We start from the raw sequence: 19,081 nt of genomic DNA, 5'->3' as shown, positions 1-19,081 counted from the left end.
GCAGACACAGAGGAGGATAGGGACCTGTATAAGTTCCTGTCCAATGAATGGAACAGTGCCATTGATGCCACTGGGGTGCGAAAGGCGCCCCTGTAGTTTGTTTTTGTGTTTTCTGCTGCTGTTTTTGATTTTCTAAGACTTGGTCTCTTTTTGCTGTTAGTTGCTATTAATGATGTTATAGTGCTGTTTTTGCACTGTGGTCTTGTTAATAGTTTTGCTATGTAAAGGGTCAGTGCCCTAGTTCTCACTGCTTTTTTAATAAAAAACAATACCAACGCTTAAATCCACAAGCACATTGGATCAACGAATGCACAAGCCTTGTGATCACAATAACCCAACGAAGGTTTGTACCTTAGTGATGAGAACAACACCACCACTTAACCAACACACTACCCCTATTCATTACTATTCTTAAACTATTTAGACCAAATTTTTAAAATCATAGAAACTTATTTTGCTATAAACCTATATTTAGCAAGGAAAATAAACAAAACAAGAGCCACTCCCCTCGTCTAAAATTAACAAAACTCCAAATGTAGGTAGCTCTAAACAAACAAATAAAAACTCTCCCCCATACAAAAAGCAACTTTGTTAAATAATTCTTCTCAAATTAGCGACGTGTTTAGAGCCATTCTTAATTCTTAAAAATTAGGGCAAGGTGTCAACTGACTGTAGTCGGTAACGAAAACCGGATTACCTGCTGCAGCATAAGGCTAGAAGAAGCGAAGGAAAACCCTAAGCCACTCCTCTTACGCCATCAGCGCTGCTCAAGGTTACAATAACTGTTCGTTTTCTGTCTTCCATAGTCTCATCTCATTAGCGCTACCGTATTTCAGGTCGGAAACTTTTTCTCTCAGTATCCATTTTGTAAGTTTTCTTTTTTTCTTTTTTGGGAAATTTGTAGGATTAGGGCTTCGATCCCCAGCATTTTTCATCTACTATGTTAGATTTAATTGGTTATTGGCTTTACGTCGATTTTGTGGAGAGCCGATCTGATTTTTAAGATTTTTGTTAATCATTTTGAGTTTTCAGGGTTTCTAGGGTTTTGAGGGTTGCAGGCTTTTTATTCATCTGTGCTTGATGGTTAACAATTTTTTTTTTGGTGTCTACAGGGCGTACAATCATGGCAGGGATGGCAGTTGAAGGAACCCAGTTTGATGGTCGTCAGTATGATGCCAAGATGAACGAAATGTAAGGCCTTTGATTTATTAAATTCTCTGTATCTGTTTTTTTTCGGCGTTTTCGGTATTTATTAGATCGAAGTATGCTGACGGTGGTTGCTATCTTTTTGGTTGGTTTTGTTTTAATGTTTACAGACTGCAAACTGAGGGTGACGATCTGTTCGCCAGTTACGATGAAGTGCATGACACTTTTGATTCAATGGGATTGCATGAAAATCTGCTGAGGGGCATTTATGCCTACGGTAGATATCTCCAACTGCTACAATAATTATGTTTGTTTGTTAAAAAAAATATGTACACGAGGAAACTTAGAAACATTTGTAATAAATTCAACTGTATGTCATATTATTAGCTACAGATTGTACGAGTCGGTTCAGATGCATTCCAATGTTGTTGGAGTGGATCTGCGCCTGTTTATACTGAGCAAATGAGTTAGTGCATAGACGAGTCAAATAATTTTTCTGTAGATTGAATCGAGGGAGGACATATCGTGGATATATATATATATATATATATATATGTTTATATATATATATATATATATATATATATATATATATATATATATATATATATATATATATATATATATATATATATATAGGTTTTTGAAGGTTCTGCTGGATAAATTTACTTGTCTAGTATGGCTATGATTTAAATGACTTTGCTCGTTGATTAGGGTTCTGTATTCTTCTGATTAGGGTTTGAGAAGCCATCTGCAATTCAGCAGAGGGGGATAGTGCCCTTTTGTAAGGGATTGGATGTGATCCAGCAGGCCCAATCCGGAACTGGCAAAACAGCGACGTTTTGTTCTGGGATTTTGCAGCAACTCGACTACAACTTGGTGGAATGCCAGGCTTTGGTTTTGGCTCCCACACGGGAGCTTGCGCAGCAGATAGAAAAGGTTATGAGGGCGCTTGGCGATTATTTGCAGGTCAAAGTTCATGCATGCGTGGGAGGAACAAGTGTTAGGGAGGATCAGCGAATTCTCATGAGTGGTGTTCATGTTGTTGTTGGGACCCCAGGTCGTGTGTTTGACATGCTGCGAAGGCACTCTCTTCGTGCTGAATACATCAAGATGTTTGTGCTGGATGAGGCCGATGAGATGCTTTCCAGGGGTTTTAAGGACCAGGTTAGTCCTTTGAATTCTTTCTCTCTCTCTCTCTCTCTGTAGATTTTGGTGGTATTTTTCTTATGTTGATACTTGGTGAGGAGTTTTCTTTTTCAAGTAATTTGGTGATTATAAAGTCGTTTAGTGTTTTGTTTCTCTATTTCCTGGGTTCCTTGGTTTGACAGTCAACTGTTAGCCAAAATTGTCTTTTCAGTTTAAATTAGATTAGTCATGGTTCTAAACCAGGACATACTTTTTGCATGCTGGGATTCAATCTAGGACCACCCTTATGCTCACGCTTATTTGCTTTCACTGAGGTACCTGCACGTAACTCGTGTTTTTTTTGAATGTGTAATGAACTTCCATTGGAGAATTTGTGAATTTTGATCGAGTTCTAACTTTTGCAGACTCAATTTAAATTATGGATTGCCTGAAAATACCTTTGCGATTGGTCATTCTGAAACTTATATCATGTTTTGGCTGCACCCTTCCTATGTAGTACACATACTTTAAATTGGATTTGAGTTGAATCTACAATTCCCACTTCCAATGTGTCTGCTTTTGTGTAGTTGGCCGTTCCTTCAGCAGCTGAGTGGCTATCAGGTAACATGATATGTTTGAATCTAGGTTTTCATAAATATTTTAGATAGACGTTTCAGCCTTTGTTAATGACTTTTTTACTGACAAACTGATGCAACATGCTCAACTATGTTCTGCATGTTTTATTAATTATTCATATAAATTAGGGTTCTCATAATGTCTTTGCCTTAGAAACCACATATATAGTGTTTTCGAAAGGCCCTTGGGTATATCAAGATTGTTAGTTTTTTTTACTTGCATTGATTATCACCATCAATGTCTTTTGAGTTTTTACTAAAGATTAATTTTTCAGTGGATCGATTTTTTTTTTTTTTTTGGTTGTTGTTGTTGTTTGACTAAGTTTGCAATCACCTAATTTGTTTTCCTTTTGTATCAACAAATTTTGTTAAGGTATGGACTAAAATGGAACATAAACCTGCCACAGAACATGTGCACTATTGACTGCAAAAAATGTGAAAGAACAGTTCCTCTAGAGTGCTCCAGTTTCCATGGGCTCTGATTTTGAATTGATGGATGACAGCATTTGTTATACAAAAATACATTATATGCACTTTTGAACATGTTTTTATGTCGAGTTGAAATTGCCAAGTTTTGCAAAAAAACACAAAACATTCAGCACAGATTTCTCTCTATAAAATTATAAATACACCTCTTTTTGGTTTTTTCTATAGAAGAATACAAATTTTTTAAACTATATTACAATTATTTTACGATCTGTTGTAATGGTTGGATTGCACTGGATAAAAAATCTCAATCTGCCATAGAACATAGCACCACTGATTACAAAGATGGCAACTTTGCAAAAGCTTTATTTCTGTAGAATGCTATATGCTATTTCTATGGGGTCTGATTTGGATTGACGAAGGGCATCATTAATAATTCTTTTGGCAGCAAAGAGATATTGGATGCACTTGTGAACATCTTATTACATTGAGTGGTAACTACAAGAAAACAAGAAAACAAACAGATATTCAGCACAGACTTCTGTCTAAAAGCACACGTCCTTTTTGGTTTTTTTGCATTAATACAAGTATCATGTGCTGTTGCTTTTTGATATGCTGCTACATTATGATGGCTTTGTGTAGTTGCTTGATCGATATTAAGCGTACAGCAAGTTTAAGGGATTGGCCAATTTATTATAATATGACAAAAAATAAGAGTAAGTATTTATGTTATGATTTCAGAGATACATTCTAATTCTACAAATCTGAGTTATTTTTCGACCAATAGCAACTGTCAGAAAGGTTGTTTATTTTTGGTTAAATACAAAATTATAGATAACCTGAATTTTATAGGTTATAACAAAAAATGTTTCTCCTTTTCATGTCCTAGGAAGCCAAGGCAAGTTTATACTGAATGATTCTATTGGGTAAAACCAAATGTTTTTTTATTTGATTCTTTGTTTATTGATTGTGAACTTGTCTGTTTCCTTGATCAGTATAATGACTGTTGCTCTCTTTCAGATCTATGATATCTTTCAGCTGCTTCCTTCAAAGATTCAAGTTGGTGTTTTCTCTGCCACAATGCCTCCAGAGGCTCTAGAGATCACTAGGAAGTTTATGAATAAACCTGTGAGGATCCTGGTGAAAAGGGATGAGTTGACCCTTGAGGGTATTAAGCAGTTCTATGTCAACGTTGACAAGGAGGACTACAAGCTTGATACACTCTGTGATCTCTATGAGACTCTTGCCATTACTCAAAGTGTTATCTTTGTGAATACCAGACGAAAGGTTGATTGGCTGACTGATAAGATGAGAGCTCGTGATCATACTGTGTCAGCTACACATGGTGACATGGATCAGAATACCAGGGACATTATTATGAGGGAGTTCCGTTCAGGATCTTCACGTGTTCTGATCACGACCGACTTGTTGGCTCGTGGCATTGATGTGCAACAAGTATCATTGGTTATCAACTATGATCTTCCCACTCAGCCAGAGAACTACCTCCACAGAATTGGTCGTAGTGGAAGATTTGGAAGGAAAGGTGTGGCAATCAACTTTGTTACTAGGGATGATGAGAGAATGTTAGCAGACATTCAAAGGTTCTATAATGTGACTATCGAAGAACTTCCTTCCAATGTTGCTGATCTTCTGTGAGGTTTTGTGCAAGGATTTTCGAAGAAGTGTCTGAGAAAATATCTAATTATCATTTTATTGTCAGACGATTCTTTATTTTACCTCAGAACAAGTGAGCTATTTAAGTAGTTAACTTAGGATTATATGGATCTCAGGTTTCTGAGTATTTGATTAGGTTTTGGGTGGTAAAAAAAAATATATTTACCCACAGGGACTTGACTTTTAGAGTTTTCTGAATATTGATATTTTCAAAGAAGTTCCTAGGGTTAAAGACAACAGGAATTTCTTGGATTTCTATTGGTTCTCTGTATCGTTTAGTCTTTTGCACTGTTATTATGTATGGGATGCAATCCTTCAAAATTTTGTATCACTTAGATTATGTGAGTTGTCATTAATTGTGTGGGGATTCTGGCATTATGATTGGCATTTTTTGATGCTAGTATTTTCTCAAGACTAAGTCTCTTAGGATATAAATTGATTTTTGTTGTTATCTCCTTTCATTACTAACCCTGTAATATTGCTAGTCCGGGTGCATAAACTTTGTTGTTGGTTACAAGCCAAGGGAAAATGTATTTCTATGTTATATATTATTGCTTTGTTATGTATGGGATGTTGTTGCAATTGTGTATAATCTCTTCTGGCATTGTAATTTGTTGTAGGGGTTCGGCCATTTTTATTTGGTACCTTTCAGAGGAAGATTTCTTTCGCAGCATGCATTTTTAGACATAAATGTTGCAGCCATTCCCTTGTTATTTGTTTTTCATTAGGTATCCTCATTGAACATATTAGTAAATATTTATTGCATGTCAAGAGCTAGGATAAAATGTGCTTTGCATGTTTATTATTGAGTAGCATGTCCAGGCTTTTGATAAGTAGTGGTCATAACTTAAGTAGTTGGAAGAAGATTCGTAAATAGTTATCTCGGGTGCTGGCATGCTTCTGATTATTTTTGGAAGTGCGAGTCCCTAGATTTTCTGTTAGTCCAACTGCGACTGTTGGTTTAACTAGTTATTTTTATTTGATTTTTCTTAAAATTGGGGCAAACTGTTGAGAGATCTATTACTACCTGCTAAAAACAAAATTTTTAGTGAAATATATTTGAAGACTATTTTTTCAAAGCACCTATATTTGACCAAGAAATGTACGGGACGGAACTCAGGATACTAAATTTTAACCATGGACTGAATCGGAAACCTCAATAGTGACGATATAAGTTGAAGATTCAGTTGAACTATTGACAGGTGGAAACAACAAAAGAGGCTGAGTTTTTTTCATTAAAAAACTATTATTTTAGTTGGATTTAACTGTTGCATTATCATTATATGCTAGAAAAGCTTATTTTTTTGTTGGACTAAGTGTTGCATTAACATTGTATGCCACCTGAAATGTCAATACTACGTTGCAACCATGTACTGAATTGCAAATCTTGATAGTTAGGCTAATCTCAAATAAACATCATTGAAACTTTGGTTTTTGTGGAAGTATTGGAAGGGCTGAGTTACTTTCATGAAAAGATCTCTAAAACAGTGGCATTATCATTAGAGGCTGACTAATTGCAACCATGGGGACCGTCTTGGAAATCCGAAGAGTTTTAAACTCAAAGAGACTTCATTTGAACTATGGACTATAAGTTTTATTCATTGCATGCTCTCGAATACCATCATTGTTTTGGGAAGAACGGTTGCATTTTTATTATACGTTGTAGTGCAAAATAGGGCATCGGATCATTAGGAATTAAAATCTGTTTACAGAAGTTAGTGAATGCATCCGATAATGTTACTATCCTTGAATGGCCTTACGGAAATATTCTTGTTCCTTAGCTTTTGTAGTCTTTTGACTGTGGGATATAAAATCTGTTGTTTTTTGCCTAATAGAATTATTAAATTGTCGTAATAACTTTCTAAGGTTAGTGTCTATTTACTGTTCGCATACTTTTTTCACTTAAACTGCTGCCATTGATTGCTTTTAATTCGGTGACAATATTTAAAAGACATCTGATCTATAGAATTATAATGAATTGCATGCGTTTTACTTCAATCCTTACTGGCATTTTCTGTATAATGTCTAAACTCGAATTCTGTAACACTTCACTGTTTTTTTCTCTAGCGAGAGCTATGATTGTCACTGATTTAATGATGCAAGTCAGAATTTTCATATGGCTAAAGATTTTATTCCATATCAAGGAGTAATGTTAGGTCACCTTACTCTTACGTTCTTTGGTAGGAATATTTACTCCTACAGATTTATATGCCCGAGTTATCAGGTATTTTGTTCTTCTATTGTAAGGAATATTTACTCCTACAGATTTATATGCCCGAGTTATCAGGTATTTTGTTCTTCTATTGTAAGGAATATTTACTCCTACAGATTTATATGCCCGAGTTATCAGGTATTTTGTTCTTCTATTGTAACATTAGAAGTGATATGCTAAAAGCGGACGTTTTTAAGTTTCTCATGAGGTAGAAAAGTGTGATAAGGGCAGATCGGTAACTTAAATGGATTTATGAATTACTAATTTCATCAGACGTGCTATTTTGAAAACCCAAAATGTAGTAAATTGTAGACAGGCGAATGAAAAATAGGCTTGAGTAATAAAGACTTAAAAAGTAAATAATAAGAAATCAGAAGGGATAAACATTCTTTGCAAACGAAGTAGTAATATCAAAAGAGAGCAATTGGATTCATTTTCTTTGCCACGCAAATAATAGGGTATCTTTAAGCTGACACAACAGAGCAATCAAAATCTGCTTATTAAATTAGATTTTCGAAGATAAGTACGTGTTGAAATCCAATTCTGTGAACCTCTTGCGTAGAAGACATTCGTATGAAAGTTTGAAGTCCGGTCTAAACGAAGCACTTAGGCAAGAAAGAAAGTTATTTGAAGCATTTGGAAAAAAAAAAACATGCGACCAGCAATATTAAGTCTAGTAGATGTAGATTTTTCACGGAGGGAGTTGTCTAATACATTTAACTAAAAATTAAAAATCTGGTCTGTGGTAAAGTGCTCTTTCAGTGAGAGACTCCTTTTTAGTAAGAAATGAAGGATTAAAACCTTGAGGAATTCGGAACACGTAGCATTGTTGAAGAGTTCTCTGTTTAAGTGCAAACATCTGGAAACCCACACAATGAAATAGAAAACTAGTTCAAATCCATGGGGCCTAGGCTTCTTTGTATTATAAGAAATGAAGCGAACCTTGAGGAATTGTGAACGCTTGCACTGTTGAAGAGTTCCCTGTTGAGGCCTGCAAATATCTGGAAATCCACAATGAGAGAAAACTAGTTCCAATCCACTTGTCCTAGGCTTCTTTCTAAGATATCTGTGAAACCGACAAAGTGAAACTCTTCAAACTTCTAGCTATTAGAATGGGAGAACTGACTAACCATTTGGAACCAAAGTTTACCTCTGAAACTGTCTTTTGCCCAAGGATACTATTGTGGCATAAAGAAACTAAATGGATTTTGTGGATAATAGTCACTTACACAGGCAATTGCAAACCTCATTTTAAGAGATCACACTTGGGTATGGAAGCTACCGAATACCACTTTGAAGGAATGGTTTATTTGATCAGTGCTTTAAATTCACCTAATCTTCATTTCCCATTACTCATATTCCTGCCCCATCTTTTATCTATAGAATAGATTTTGTAGGGTGTATCCACCCCATGTTTATTGTAATAGCATGGAAAAAGGTGAAGAAGAGCTCTTTTCAATAAGACAGGTGTTAGAGGAAATCAAAACAGTAGAGTAAAGCAAGTTAAAAAGGGAAGAAGGGAATAGCGACCCATATATAAAGAGGGAAGAAGGGAATAGTAACCCACATATAAAGGAGAAGGGAATAGTGACCTACATATAAAGGAGACCCAATCTGCAATGTCAAACATGGAGTTAAAGAAAACCAACTAAGAGGACAAATAGGTGGTCAGATCTTGCAATGGCAAACATGGAGTTAAAAGAAAACCAACTAAGAGAACAAATAGAAGGTCAGATCTTGGACTCAAGTGGAAACATGGAAGTGGAAACATGGAGTTAAAAGAAAACCAACTAAGAGAACAACTAGAAGGTCAGATCTTGGACTCAAGTGGTGAAGGGACCATCAGGCACACCAAGTGAACTCATAGAAAAGCAAAAAAAGAGGCAGACAAGAGACGCAAGGACAGACATCAGGCACACCAAATGAACTCATAGAAAAACAAATAAGGAGACATATAAGAGAGGAAAGGACACAAATGACAGGGCAGTAAACATCATCATTAAAGAGTTAAAATACCGTGGGGAGAAGGAAAATGCGAAAGAGCAAACAAGGGACTTTTTTAAAGAGCAACTACAATGGTCCGGAGTTACTCAGCAAGCATAAAGGATTGGAAAATGGATAAAAAAGATATCGGGAGCAGACACGTGTCACTTTGAGAATATAGAAGACAAGAACATGATAAAAAGAAATAAAAGGTTCCTCAAAGGGTACACAAATATGTCTTGATGAGGATTTAACCATATATCAGCGAGATGAGAGAAGAAAAGAGTGGGAAAAAGTAGCAGCAAGAGATATTGGAAAATGGGATTGGCTGCAAAATGGAAAGGCCCAAATCAGCGTCAAAATGACACACAAAAAATAGGAACTTGGGCCCCCCTACGAGTACTTAACAATGGTAAGTTTGAGTTATAGAGGTTATCCATGGAGGAGGACCTGGCTTAGGGCTCACAACAGAAGGTAAATATATTATCTTTCTTACAGAGACACATGAGCATTACGGGTGTAAAGTTCCAGAGTTTGAAGGATAACCCCATGTGCATGCAGCTGCTTATAAGCATTTTCTGCTTAATTTTAAGCAGCTGGAGTGTTCCCATATAAAATTCTAATCAGGGGAAAAGGATAAGTTAGAATCTTTCCCTATTTTAGTGGAGCAATAGTTGCTTAAAAATTGAAAATAAGCTTTGAAAAAAAGGGGGGCTAGAATTTAAGCAGTGATAGCTTATTAAAAAAACCGACATTTGGCTTCACCATTTTTTTCCCCTCCTTTTTATTTGCCTACAATTTTGCCTATAATTTTTATTTGTAAGAAATATTATTAATAATTTCATTTACAAAATGATTTAAGAGGGTTGCATAAAAATAAGCCACCATTTTACCTTCCATGGGGCCAACTACTCCACAAATTGCTTCTCAAAAAGTTGAGCAGCTGCTGCTAGCCAAAATAAGTTAAGCAACAACATGGGGACTTGCCTTAATAGTTGCAAATAACACAGAGATTAGTATTCTAATTAATGAAACTTGGGCAAATTTACAAAAAGTAGAGAAAGAAGACTCAAACAAACAGTACACAAGGTTGAAAATAACAAGAAATCGAGTTTTGATAAGAGGGTGGAAGCATGCTACTTTGCATCAAAAGCTTAAAAAGCATATAAACAAAGGAAACTAGATTGGGAAGATCCCTATACATCACTTAAAAAGGAAATATATGTTTTTAACACCTTGGGGAAAGTCCCAATAATAGGATACTTTAATGCTAGGACAACAAACAATCAGATCCTCAAATTGAAAATAAGCTTCAAAGAAAAAAGTGAACCGCTATGCTTAGATGAAGAGAATGATCAATTTTGGGAAAGAACTTCACATAACAAGAAGAGCAATGTTATTCACTATGGGGCAAAATTATTAGGCTTAACAATTTGTATAGCATGGTCATATACAATGCTATGAAGGCATAGCCAAATTTATAACATGGTATAACATGGCAATTGTAAAAAATGGTCATAAACAATGCTATGAAGGCTTAGCAATGTTATTCACTATGGGGCAAAATTATTAGGCTTAGCAATTTGTATAACATGATCATATACAATGCTATGAAGGCATAGCCAAATTTAAGAAACATCACTTGTAAAACATAAACGGTCAAAGTGTTGTAGAATGTTATTTGCTCACAAGATTACACCTCAAGAATAAAGGAGATAGAGATAAGAGAATGCCCAATAGAGCTAAAATTATATTACAAAATCTGGCCATTCATATAAACATGTAAGAGAGGGAACAAATCCATCTCAAATAAAAGAAGGCATCTTCAAATGGTAGAATCCTCACGACTCAAGAAAATCAGAATGTCTTGAGAAGTTCCTTAAATGGTTTTTTAGGGAATATGAGAATAATTTAGATTTATGTGAACGCCATCTTGTAAGTAAAGATACTTTGGTCCCTTAATTCACAAGGCATTAGATGAATGCAAGACCCAAAAGGGAGGCAACAAATAGTTTCCCAACAAATCCTTGATTCGATGATGAGTGCAAGTTAGCAAAAAAAATTGCGAGAAGGTGGAATGGGTAAAGAAAGCAAGAAAGAGTACAAAAAGCTATTAAGGTGTAAAAAAGAAAAATATGTGAATATAAGAAAGATGGAGTTGATTACCCCTGGGAAATAAAATCCCAAAAGATTTTGGAAAGAGCTGCAACAAAAGAGAGAAGAAATAGAAAATAGTATCACAGGGTCTCAATGGCTTGAATATACAAAGATGTTATATGAATGTGAACACGATAAACATAGTCCCTTGATAATCAATGTTACTACTCAACTTTTCACTATTAAAGATATCAATTAGGGCATAAAGAGGCTAACTTGGACGACCAACGTTGTGATTCCCCTTCACAAAAGCAGTGATATAAATAATCCATCAAATTACCGCACTATTATGGTTAAGCCCTTTGATGTAGAGGCACAAGGATGATCTCAATCACTAATGAGGCCTTACAAAATCACAATACCTTTGGGCTTACAAACCCCTCACAAACCATCGTGCCTGAGTTCCTAGGATGCATGATAAATGAACTTCTAAGGGCAGCAAAGGGTTAACACATGAATTCCAAGAGGCCATTGACATAGGCATGTTTAAGACACTAGCACAAACCCCAAACAACTTATTCCAACCATGGCATGGCTTGGAAGCCAATTACAAGGTGTCTTCTTCCACACGGTGCACCTAGGCCTAATAGCCCTCTAAGTGAAGTTTGCATCCAAACAAAGGTCTTAACCATCTAAGGACACACAATAGCAGGAAATATGTGTTGATTTCAATAAGAGAAGCCACCCAAAGGAGTTTTGCAAAGGTTTTCAAAGGATACTTATGACTGTCCTAAAACTGTCACCGTTTTAGGTTTGTAAAATCAGGCCTTCAACACAAGATTCACTCCAAAGATCATACAAACTCTCAACCCAGGGTACCAACACTTGGTTTCAGTCTCCACAAAGTCTTCTCCACCAAATTTGGGCATCCAGGGGGTCACTTTTTGCTTCTACACTTCCTTTTGCAGCCTATTTTGGCCCAATCTCCATTTAAATCATATTTAAAATTCTTGTTCATTTCATACAGTTAATTTGGGTGTTGTATGTGAGATCGTGGTGGTTCCAAGTAGCTAGAGATTCTTCAAATAGGCATGAGATCATCAAATTCTTATTGAAATAATTTTTTGTTATGTAGGTTGGTGCTGTCACTTTAGAACACCTTTTGTTGTAATTGAGTTGTGCGTTGCAAGTGAGGTCATGGTGGTGCCAGACATTGAATATTCTTCAAATAGGCATGAGACCAACAAATTATTCTTGAAATAGTTTTTTGTTACGTTGGTTGGTGCTCTCACCATAGAATGCCTCTCAACCTAATTAAATTTAAAAGAATTAAATAAATAAGATCTTATAATTGATGGAAAACCAATTTATTAATAACTAATTAAGGTTTTGGTGAATGCAATAGAGCTAATTACAAGTACTAATAACTTTCCCCTTTTTCAAAATATAAATTAAAAAAAGTGTTACAAAACCTTCATTTATATATTTTATGCAGATATCCCATTTTGAGTGTGAGCAATTTAAGAGAAAAAAGTGAGAGAAGAAGCATGAAAATTCTGAACATTGTTGTTGGAACTTTAATCGTTCCTCTACACCTTGTGGTGGAGGAGACTACAATGTTCTTAAACAACAATAGCCAGGAAGATTGCAGGATCTCTAATGAAGATTTAGTGAATACCATAGAAGAGAATGAGATAAATAATCCAGTTCCAACGAAAGAAATTGATAAGATTCAAGAAGAAAGAATTGCTAATGATGCAAACATGGGCAAAGAAATGGATGAGTCGCTACCAGAAGAACAAATGAACACTAAAATGGGTAAAATTTAGAAATATAACTTCTTGATGATGTTATTGATGTTATTACTAAATGCCAAAACAAAAATCTTATCTTATTTTTTAATAAAAACATCTCCATTGAGGTAGATTTTTACTAATGGGCTCATTTAAACTGGGAAAATCAAGGTTGGGAGAGAGAAAATTTAAGAGGTCTTGGCAAAGGGTATGCTTCATGCATGTTCAAATCGTTAGACCATGCTAAGGTTGTTTTACAATACGATACTTTGGTTATTTGTGGGCAACTTTGTATAAAGTTTTAATTTTCACCCTTGAGGGCCTTCTCAATCACATTACCCTCTACGGTTTGAGTTGCCTTTCTTAATATGACATTTAGACCCTTTCTAAAAGATATTGTGGCACAACTAGGTAGGGTGATTTGGTGTATGAATAATTCAAATAAATTTTCAAGCTTGAAGATCCATCCAAGGGCTTGTGTGGAAGTTGACCTGAATAATCCATTACCCAAAAATATTAAACTTATTGATCCATGTTTTGAACTATAGACCAACATGTAGTTTACTTGAATAAACCAAATTCATGTTTTTACTATCAAAAGGAAGACCATTTGATTTGTTAGTGCCTCATTAGAAGAAACAAATTGGTACTGTAGACACATAAATCTATCCATTAATTAAATGAATATTTAATATTTATTTTACACTAATATTCTTCTATTAATTAAATTAACTTTTAATTAATTCACCTTAGTCTATTCTTCTATTCTAGTTAAATAAATTTCATAAATTTATTTAATTGCTAACTATAGTCCAAATTATAAATAAATTAATAAATTTATTTAATCCCCCTTTCCCCTTATGTAAATAAATTAAACATTTATTTAAAAACCTTAAACAAATCCCTATTTAAATAAATCATTATTTATTTAAAACTCCCCATCCACTTGCATTCTCCTACAAATGCAAGTTGCACAATTTAGTTGAAATAAATGAATTTTATTTTAATTAAAATTCCCTTTATCCTCACCCACTTGCTCATTAACCTCCTTTTAGATTCTTCTAAGCCCTTCTAATTAGCCTAAAACCACTGCTAATCATTTGCACATTCCTAAACTAAGGATTAGGAAGGAGTCGCTTTTCAAAAACATTTAATGCCATTTTCTCTCCAACAAGTTAACTCTCAAGGTCTTCCAAAGACATTTAGGGCTCTTACAAAGCCTTAAAGGCTTTCCCTTCTTCAACACACTAACCCACATGGGTCTTGAATCTTTAGTCAAGGCTTAACCATGGGTAAACCTTGCACAAAAGTTTACCCATTGGACAAAAGCATTACCCTTGGATAAAGGCTTTATCCTATAACCCCAACCATGGAGGGTTACCCTCATGTCAACTCAAGCATTAAATGCTTCTTCCCTCTCCTCTCAAGCCCTCCCACGGTGACACTTGTCATCACTACATTGGGTTGAAAACCATCACATGGATCATGAATCATGCAATCTTAGCCCTCCACAAGCCCAATCAATCTTGGCCATCCATTCAACTATTTTGCCTATAAAAGATACCTCATTCCTTGAGCAAAGAAAGGAAGCATTAGAACATTGTTACTATACTTGCATTAGCATAGACACTTAAGCTTTCTCATAGCATTCTTATTTCTAGCATTTGCATAGCAATAGGAAGATCAATTTCCAACCATTTTTGAATCTCCATTTGGCATCCATGGTTAGTGCTAAAAACTGAGAGCTACACTCACTTGGACCTTGGAGAGGAGAAAGACAAGGGAGAGCTATCTAGGGAGCATCTAAGGGAGTCTCTTCTCTCTTCTTTTTGTTTCATGCTTCATTTACATGCTTTTTAATTTTTCTTGGTATGCATTTTGAGGTTTTTGTCCATTTTGATTATGTTTGTTTTAGTTGGAACTAACATCTAACTCTTTGGACTTATGTTTCTGTCTTGGACCCTTTCATGTGCTTCATTTTGGCGCCCACCGTGGGGCTATGTCCCATTCATCTTCTAACAAGTTTAGATTATATATATATATATATATTTTGAAACTTGCAGGTTTTTCACACACATGTAGCTTTAGCACTTTTGATGCCTGATATAGCGCCTTTGTTTTGGATTTTGTGCCTTGTCTGGACCTTCAGTTTAGCGCTTTTGTTTACTCTAACACTTTTGTTGTCTATTTTAGCCCTTATGTCATAAAACAACACTTTTGTTGTCCATTCTAGCACATTTGTCTTAAACTAGCACTTTTGTTTCAATATAGCGCTTTTGCTTCTCTGTTAGCGCTTTTGGGTACCAATAGATTAGCGCTTTTGTATTGGGTAGAGAGCTCAAAATTGTAACAAAAATGAAAAATTTAAGCTTGTGAGCCCACCATATTGACTAACTTTTTGAGAGGTTTTTGCAGGTCCTAACATTTATTGCAGGTTCCTAGAAGTTAGCATAGATTTTGATTTCTTTTCACAAATTTTCTTTTTACAAAGGAATTTAAAAAGAACTCATTTTCATTTTACAATGACCTAACAAGAACCTCATCTTTCATTGGTCTTAAAAAAGAATCTCACTTTCCTTTTTGCTACAAAGGGTTTAAAAAGAACTACAATCATTTTTCGTTCTTGCAAGCTTAAAAAGAATCTCACTTTATTTTTGGTGCAAGTCAAAAAGAACTCAACATTCCCTTTGGTGTTTTAAAAGGGATCTCTTTTTATTTCTTGCAAAGGATAAAAACAAACCGCTTTGACATGTGCTACATGATTTTATTTTGTTGACCAGGGTTTACTTTCCAAAGTTTGTTAAGTGTCAAACATTTTGCTATCTTGGTTAAAAAGAACACCATATCTATAGGAGAAACATCTTCAAGTAGCAAATACACCACATTGCAATGACTGGATAAAAAGAACAAGTGTTCATTGTGACTTTTAAGTGATAGATATATGCCCTCCCCTTAATTGGGTGATAAAAAAGTCAGATTCACTCTTTGCTTTCTTTCATTTTTTGTAGAAAAATAAATCCTTTAGCAGGATTTCCCTCCCAAGAAGCCCATAAGGTCGGTGAGAGGGGAACGACCTAAGTGGCAATGACTAAAGCCAAGTCAATCCAAGCCACTATTAAAAAATGCGTTTGTGATGAAAGTTGCAAGCGACGAGTGTTACATGCTGTCATAATGGTGTTATGTCTTCGTTAATGCCTATACGGTACATGAAAACTTGTAGAGCATAACCTCTACAAGTTGGGATACCTCCTTTAATGGAGTGGAAAATGCTACCGATTATGACCACTCGAATGGAATCCATACTAGAAAGCTTTAAGAAATAGAAGCCAAACCGAGTCAGTTATCCAAACATTTGTAATATCATAGTGCAAGGGTGGGGAAGAATCCGCCCCCAAGACACTCACCATATATCTCCCAAGAAAACGATCCAATTGAGAAGTAATTCTCTTTGCTTTAAATTCTGGCAAAAGGCAAAAAAACGGGCGCACCCTAGGGTGTGACAAGGCTGTTTGAGCTAACAGAGTATCAAGTGTGGGCTATTGATATTAGGAATGACCTTTTTGACAATAGTAAAGTCTGATTGATTTATCTTTTGTTTGTTCAAAACCTATGAAAACAAAAGGGGATTTGAAAATACCCTTGAGCAGATTTGAAAAATCCTAAACATACACATTTCATCAACCATTATCAAAAGAAAAAAAGTGTTTATATGTGCTTGTGTGCTTGCCATGTCTTCTTGTCAAAGAGATCATCAAACATTTGAACCTAAGTTACTCCCCAACAACAATTTTAACAAGCAAAACACCACAAGATTTATAAATGCGTCATATCCTCAAATCCCTCAAGCATATCAAGAAATCCATATATCATCGTCTTGAGAAAAAGAAACCGAGCCAAAAAGAGATCTTAAAGAAGAGAAAGTTTCTATACATAAACCACAAACTCTTGCTCAAACATCGAACATTCCTTCACTGTTTTCACGATTACCTACATGGTCATGGACATGAATTTGACGAGGAATCTTTAAAAACATGTGCCTTTCAACAAAGGTCTACGTTGTCCCAATCTCTCAATAAAAGTGGTAAAATCTCATTGTCATATCTACCTCAACCAGAAATCACTTATTAAGTTACTCTCCATATAGGCTAGTCATTCACTTCAAGTCTTTCCAAAAAAATATATTCAAACTTCACAACCATAGCTCATCTTCCATATTTTCTTCCATCCTTCTCACTTCAAAATCATTTTCAAAGTCAATCCTCAAATTCATAGTCCCTTGGTAGAAATTCCAAGGTTCACAATCATTCCATAATCCAAACATCAAAAATCCATTCCCCTCTCAACATACAAAGGTATTGTCCTTAGTTCTTTCAAGATATTGCTAATCATACCAACAAAATTACTCTCTAGTGGGTCTCTACATCTAGGATAAATCATCCTAAAAGATATTACTAAGCATCTAGATAGGTTAAAACTAGTTTTTGAGTGCATTCTCTCAAAGCTAGGTAGCTTGTGATTTATAAACACAAACCTTGCTACACCTCATCTCACAATTATTGAAACCCCAAACAAGCAATTCTACAGAGGAATTTATTGATACCCCGCCTTTAGTGTAGGAGATAAAACATCCATGAAATAATTCAAACTCATCATCATCATCATATCATCTTGGCAATATAGGAGGGATCAACCACCCACTTTTCACCTACCTCACTTCAACGAATACACGCTTCAAACATGGCTAGGACTAGGTCTCAAAGTCAGAGACAAACACAAAATGAAATATGGGAAGAGGAAGAAGACGTTAAACCCTTTGGAGGAAGAGAAGACCCAGACACTCCTACACATGCACAAATAGAATAATCCACTAGTAATCCCAGATTCAATAGACTCTTTGAGGAAATTCTCAGGGGGAATGCTGACGCCCATTTCCTAAGACTTGCTCAAAAGGGAGAAAAAATCCCTCCAGACTTTGATGTATCACAACTTAGGGATGCACCAGAACAAGCTTAACATAACCATTGACAAGAAAGAAATCAAGATGACAGGAGGGCGAGGAATACCCACAACTATGGCGATAATTATCAACAAGGGAATATCCCACCTCCTCCCACATTAATGGACATGTTAAGACAACAAATAAAAGACCTCGCCTAACAAGTAAATTCAGGAAGGTCACAAAAGCAATATGCTCTCAAAGATATCTATTCCTATCCATTTGATATGAAAATGATCATGCCTCCTTTCCCATGCAATTTTAAAACACCAAAATTTGATAAATACAAAGGGAAAGGAGATCCAAGGGACCATGTGAGAGAATTTTACTCTACATGCTTAGATGTGGCATATGATGAAACATATTTAATGCACCTTTTCCCCCAAAGTTTAGGCGGATCGGCCATGCAATGGTTTTCACGCTTGCCCAACGGAATAAGAACATTTGAGGACCTAGTACACAAATTTATTACACATCATGCGCACAACATAGAATGTGATGTCTCCATGGCTGATCTATGCAATACAAAACAAAAAAATGGAGAGTTATTCTCAACATTCTTGCAAAGATGGAGACACCTGTCTAGCAGACGTTCTTTTCCTATTCCGGAGGAACAATTAATTGAAATTTTCATTTCAAACTTAACTGAAGAAATGGAATTCTACTTAGACATCAAATGTTATGACACTTTCAAAGACGTGATAGCCCAAGGGATTAAAATCGAGAAAGCCCTTATCAAAAAGGGACTTGTCAAAATATACAAAGACAAAAAGGATGGTCCACGACCAACCTACAACAGTGACAAACCTAAATTTTGGGCCAAGAACAAAAATATTGTTAACGATGGTGTTGTAGATGCAAGGAATGTCAAAATCGCCCAACCCATTGTCAAAATTGCGGACAAGAAAATAATCATAACAACCCCAATGCCAACCAAGGTAATCCCTAAAACAATCAAGGCAATCAAACTCCCAACATGCAACAAGAGGCA

General features: G+C 35.5%; 1 protein-coding gene across 2 annotated transcripts; it reads left to right on the top strand.

Moving 5' to 3' along the window:
* Window positions 1–668: 668 nt before the first annotated feature.
* Window positions 669–5,349, top strand: LOC131026807 (eukaryotic initiation factor 4A-10). Of its 2 annotated transcripts, none has more exons than XM_057956783.2 (5): window positions 669–836; window positions 1,113–1,191; window positions 1,317–1,423; window positions 1,883–2,313; window positions 4,356–5,349. In XM_057956783.2, the coding sequence occupies exons 2-5, from the start codon at window positions 1,124–1,126 to the stop codon at window positions 4,989–4,991; spliced, it is 1,242 nt and encodes a 413-aa protein (XP_057812766.1). In that variant the 5' UTR covers window positions 669–836; window positions 1,113–1,123; the 3' UTR covers window positions 4,992–5,349. The 2 variants fall into 2 exon arrangements, with proteins under 2 accessions (XP_057812766.1, XP_057812767.1); XM_057956784.2 differs by having other exon boundaries at window positions 714–867.
* The last annotated feature ends 13,732 nt before the right edge of the window (window positions 5,350–19,081 follow it).

This window comes from Cryptomeria japonica, chromosome 1, assembly GCF_030272615.1.
Source record: "Cryptomeria japonica chromosome 1, Sugi_1.0, whole genome shotgun sequence".
Taxonomy (NCBI): Eukaryota; Viridiplantae; Streptophyta; class Pinopsida; order Cupressales; family Cupressaceae; genus Cryptomeria; species Cryptomeria japonica.
This window is presented reverse-complemented; position numbering and strand designations above follow the sequence as displayed.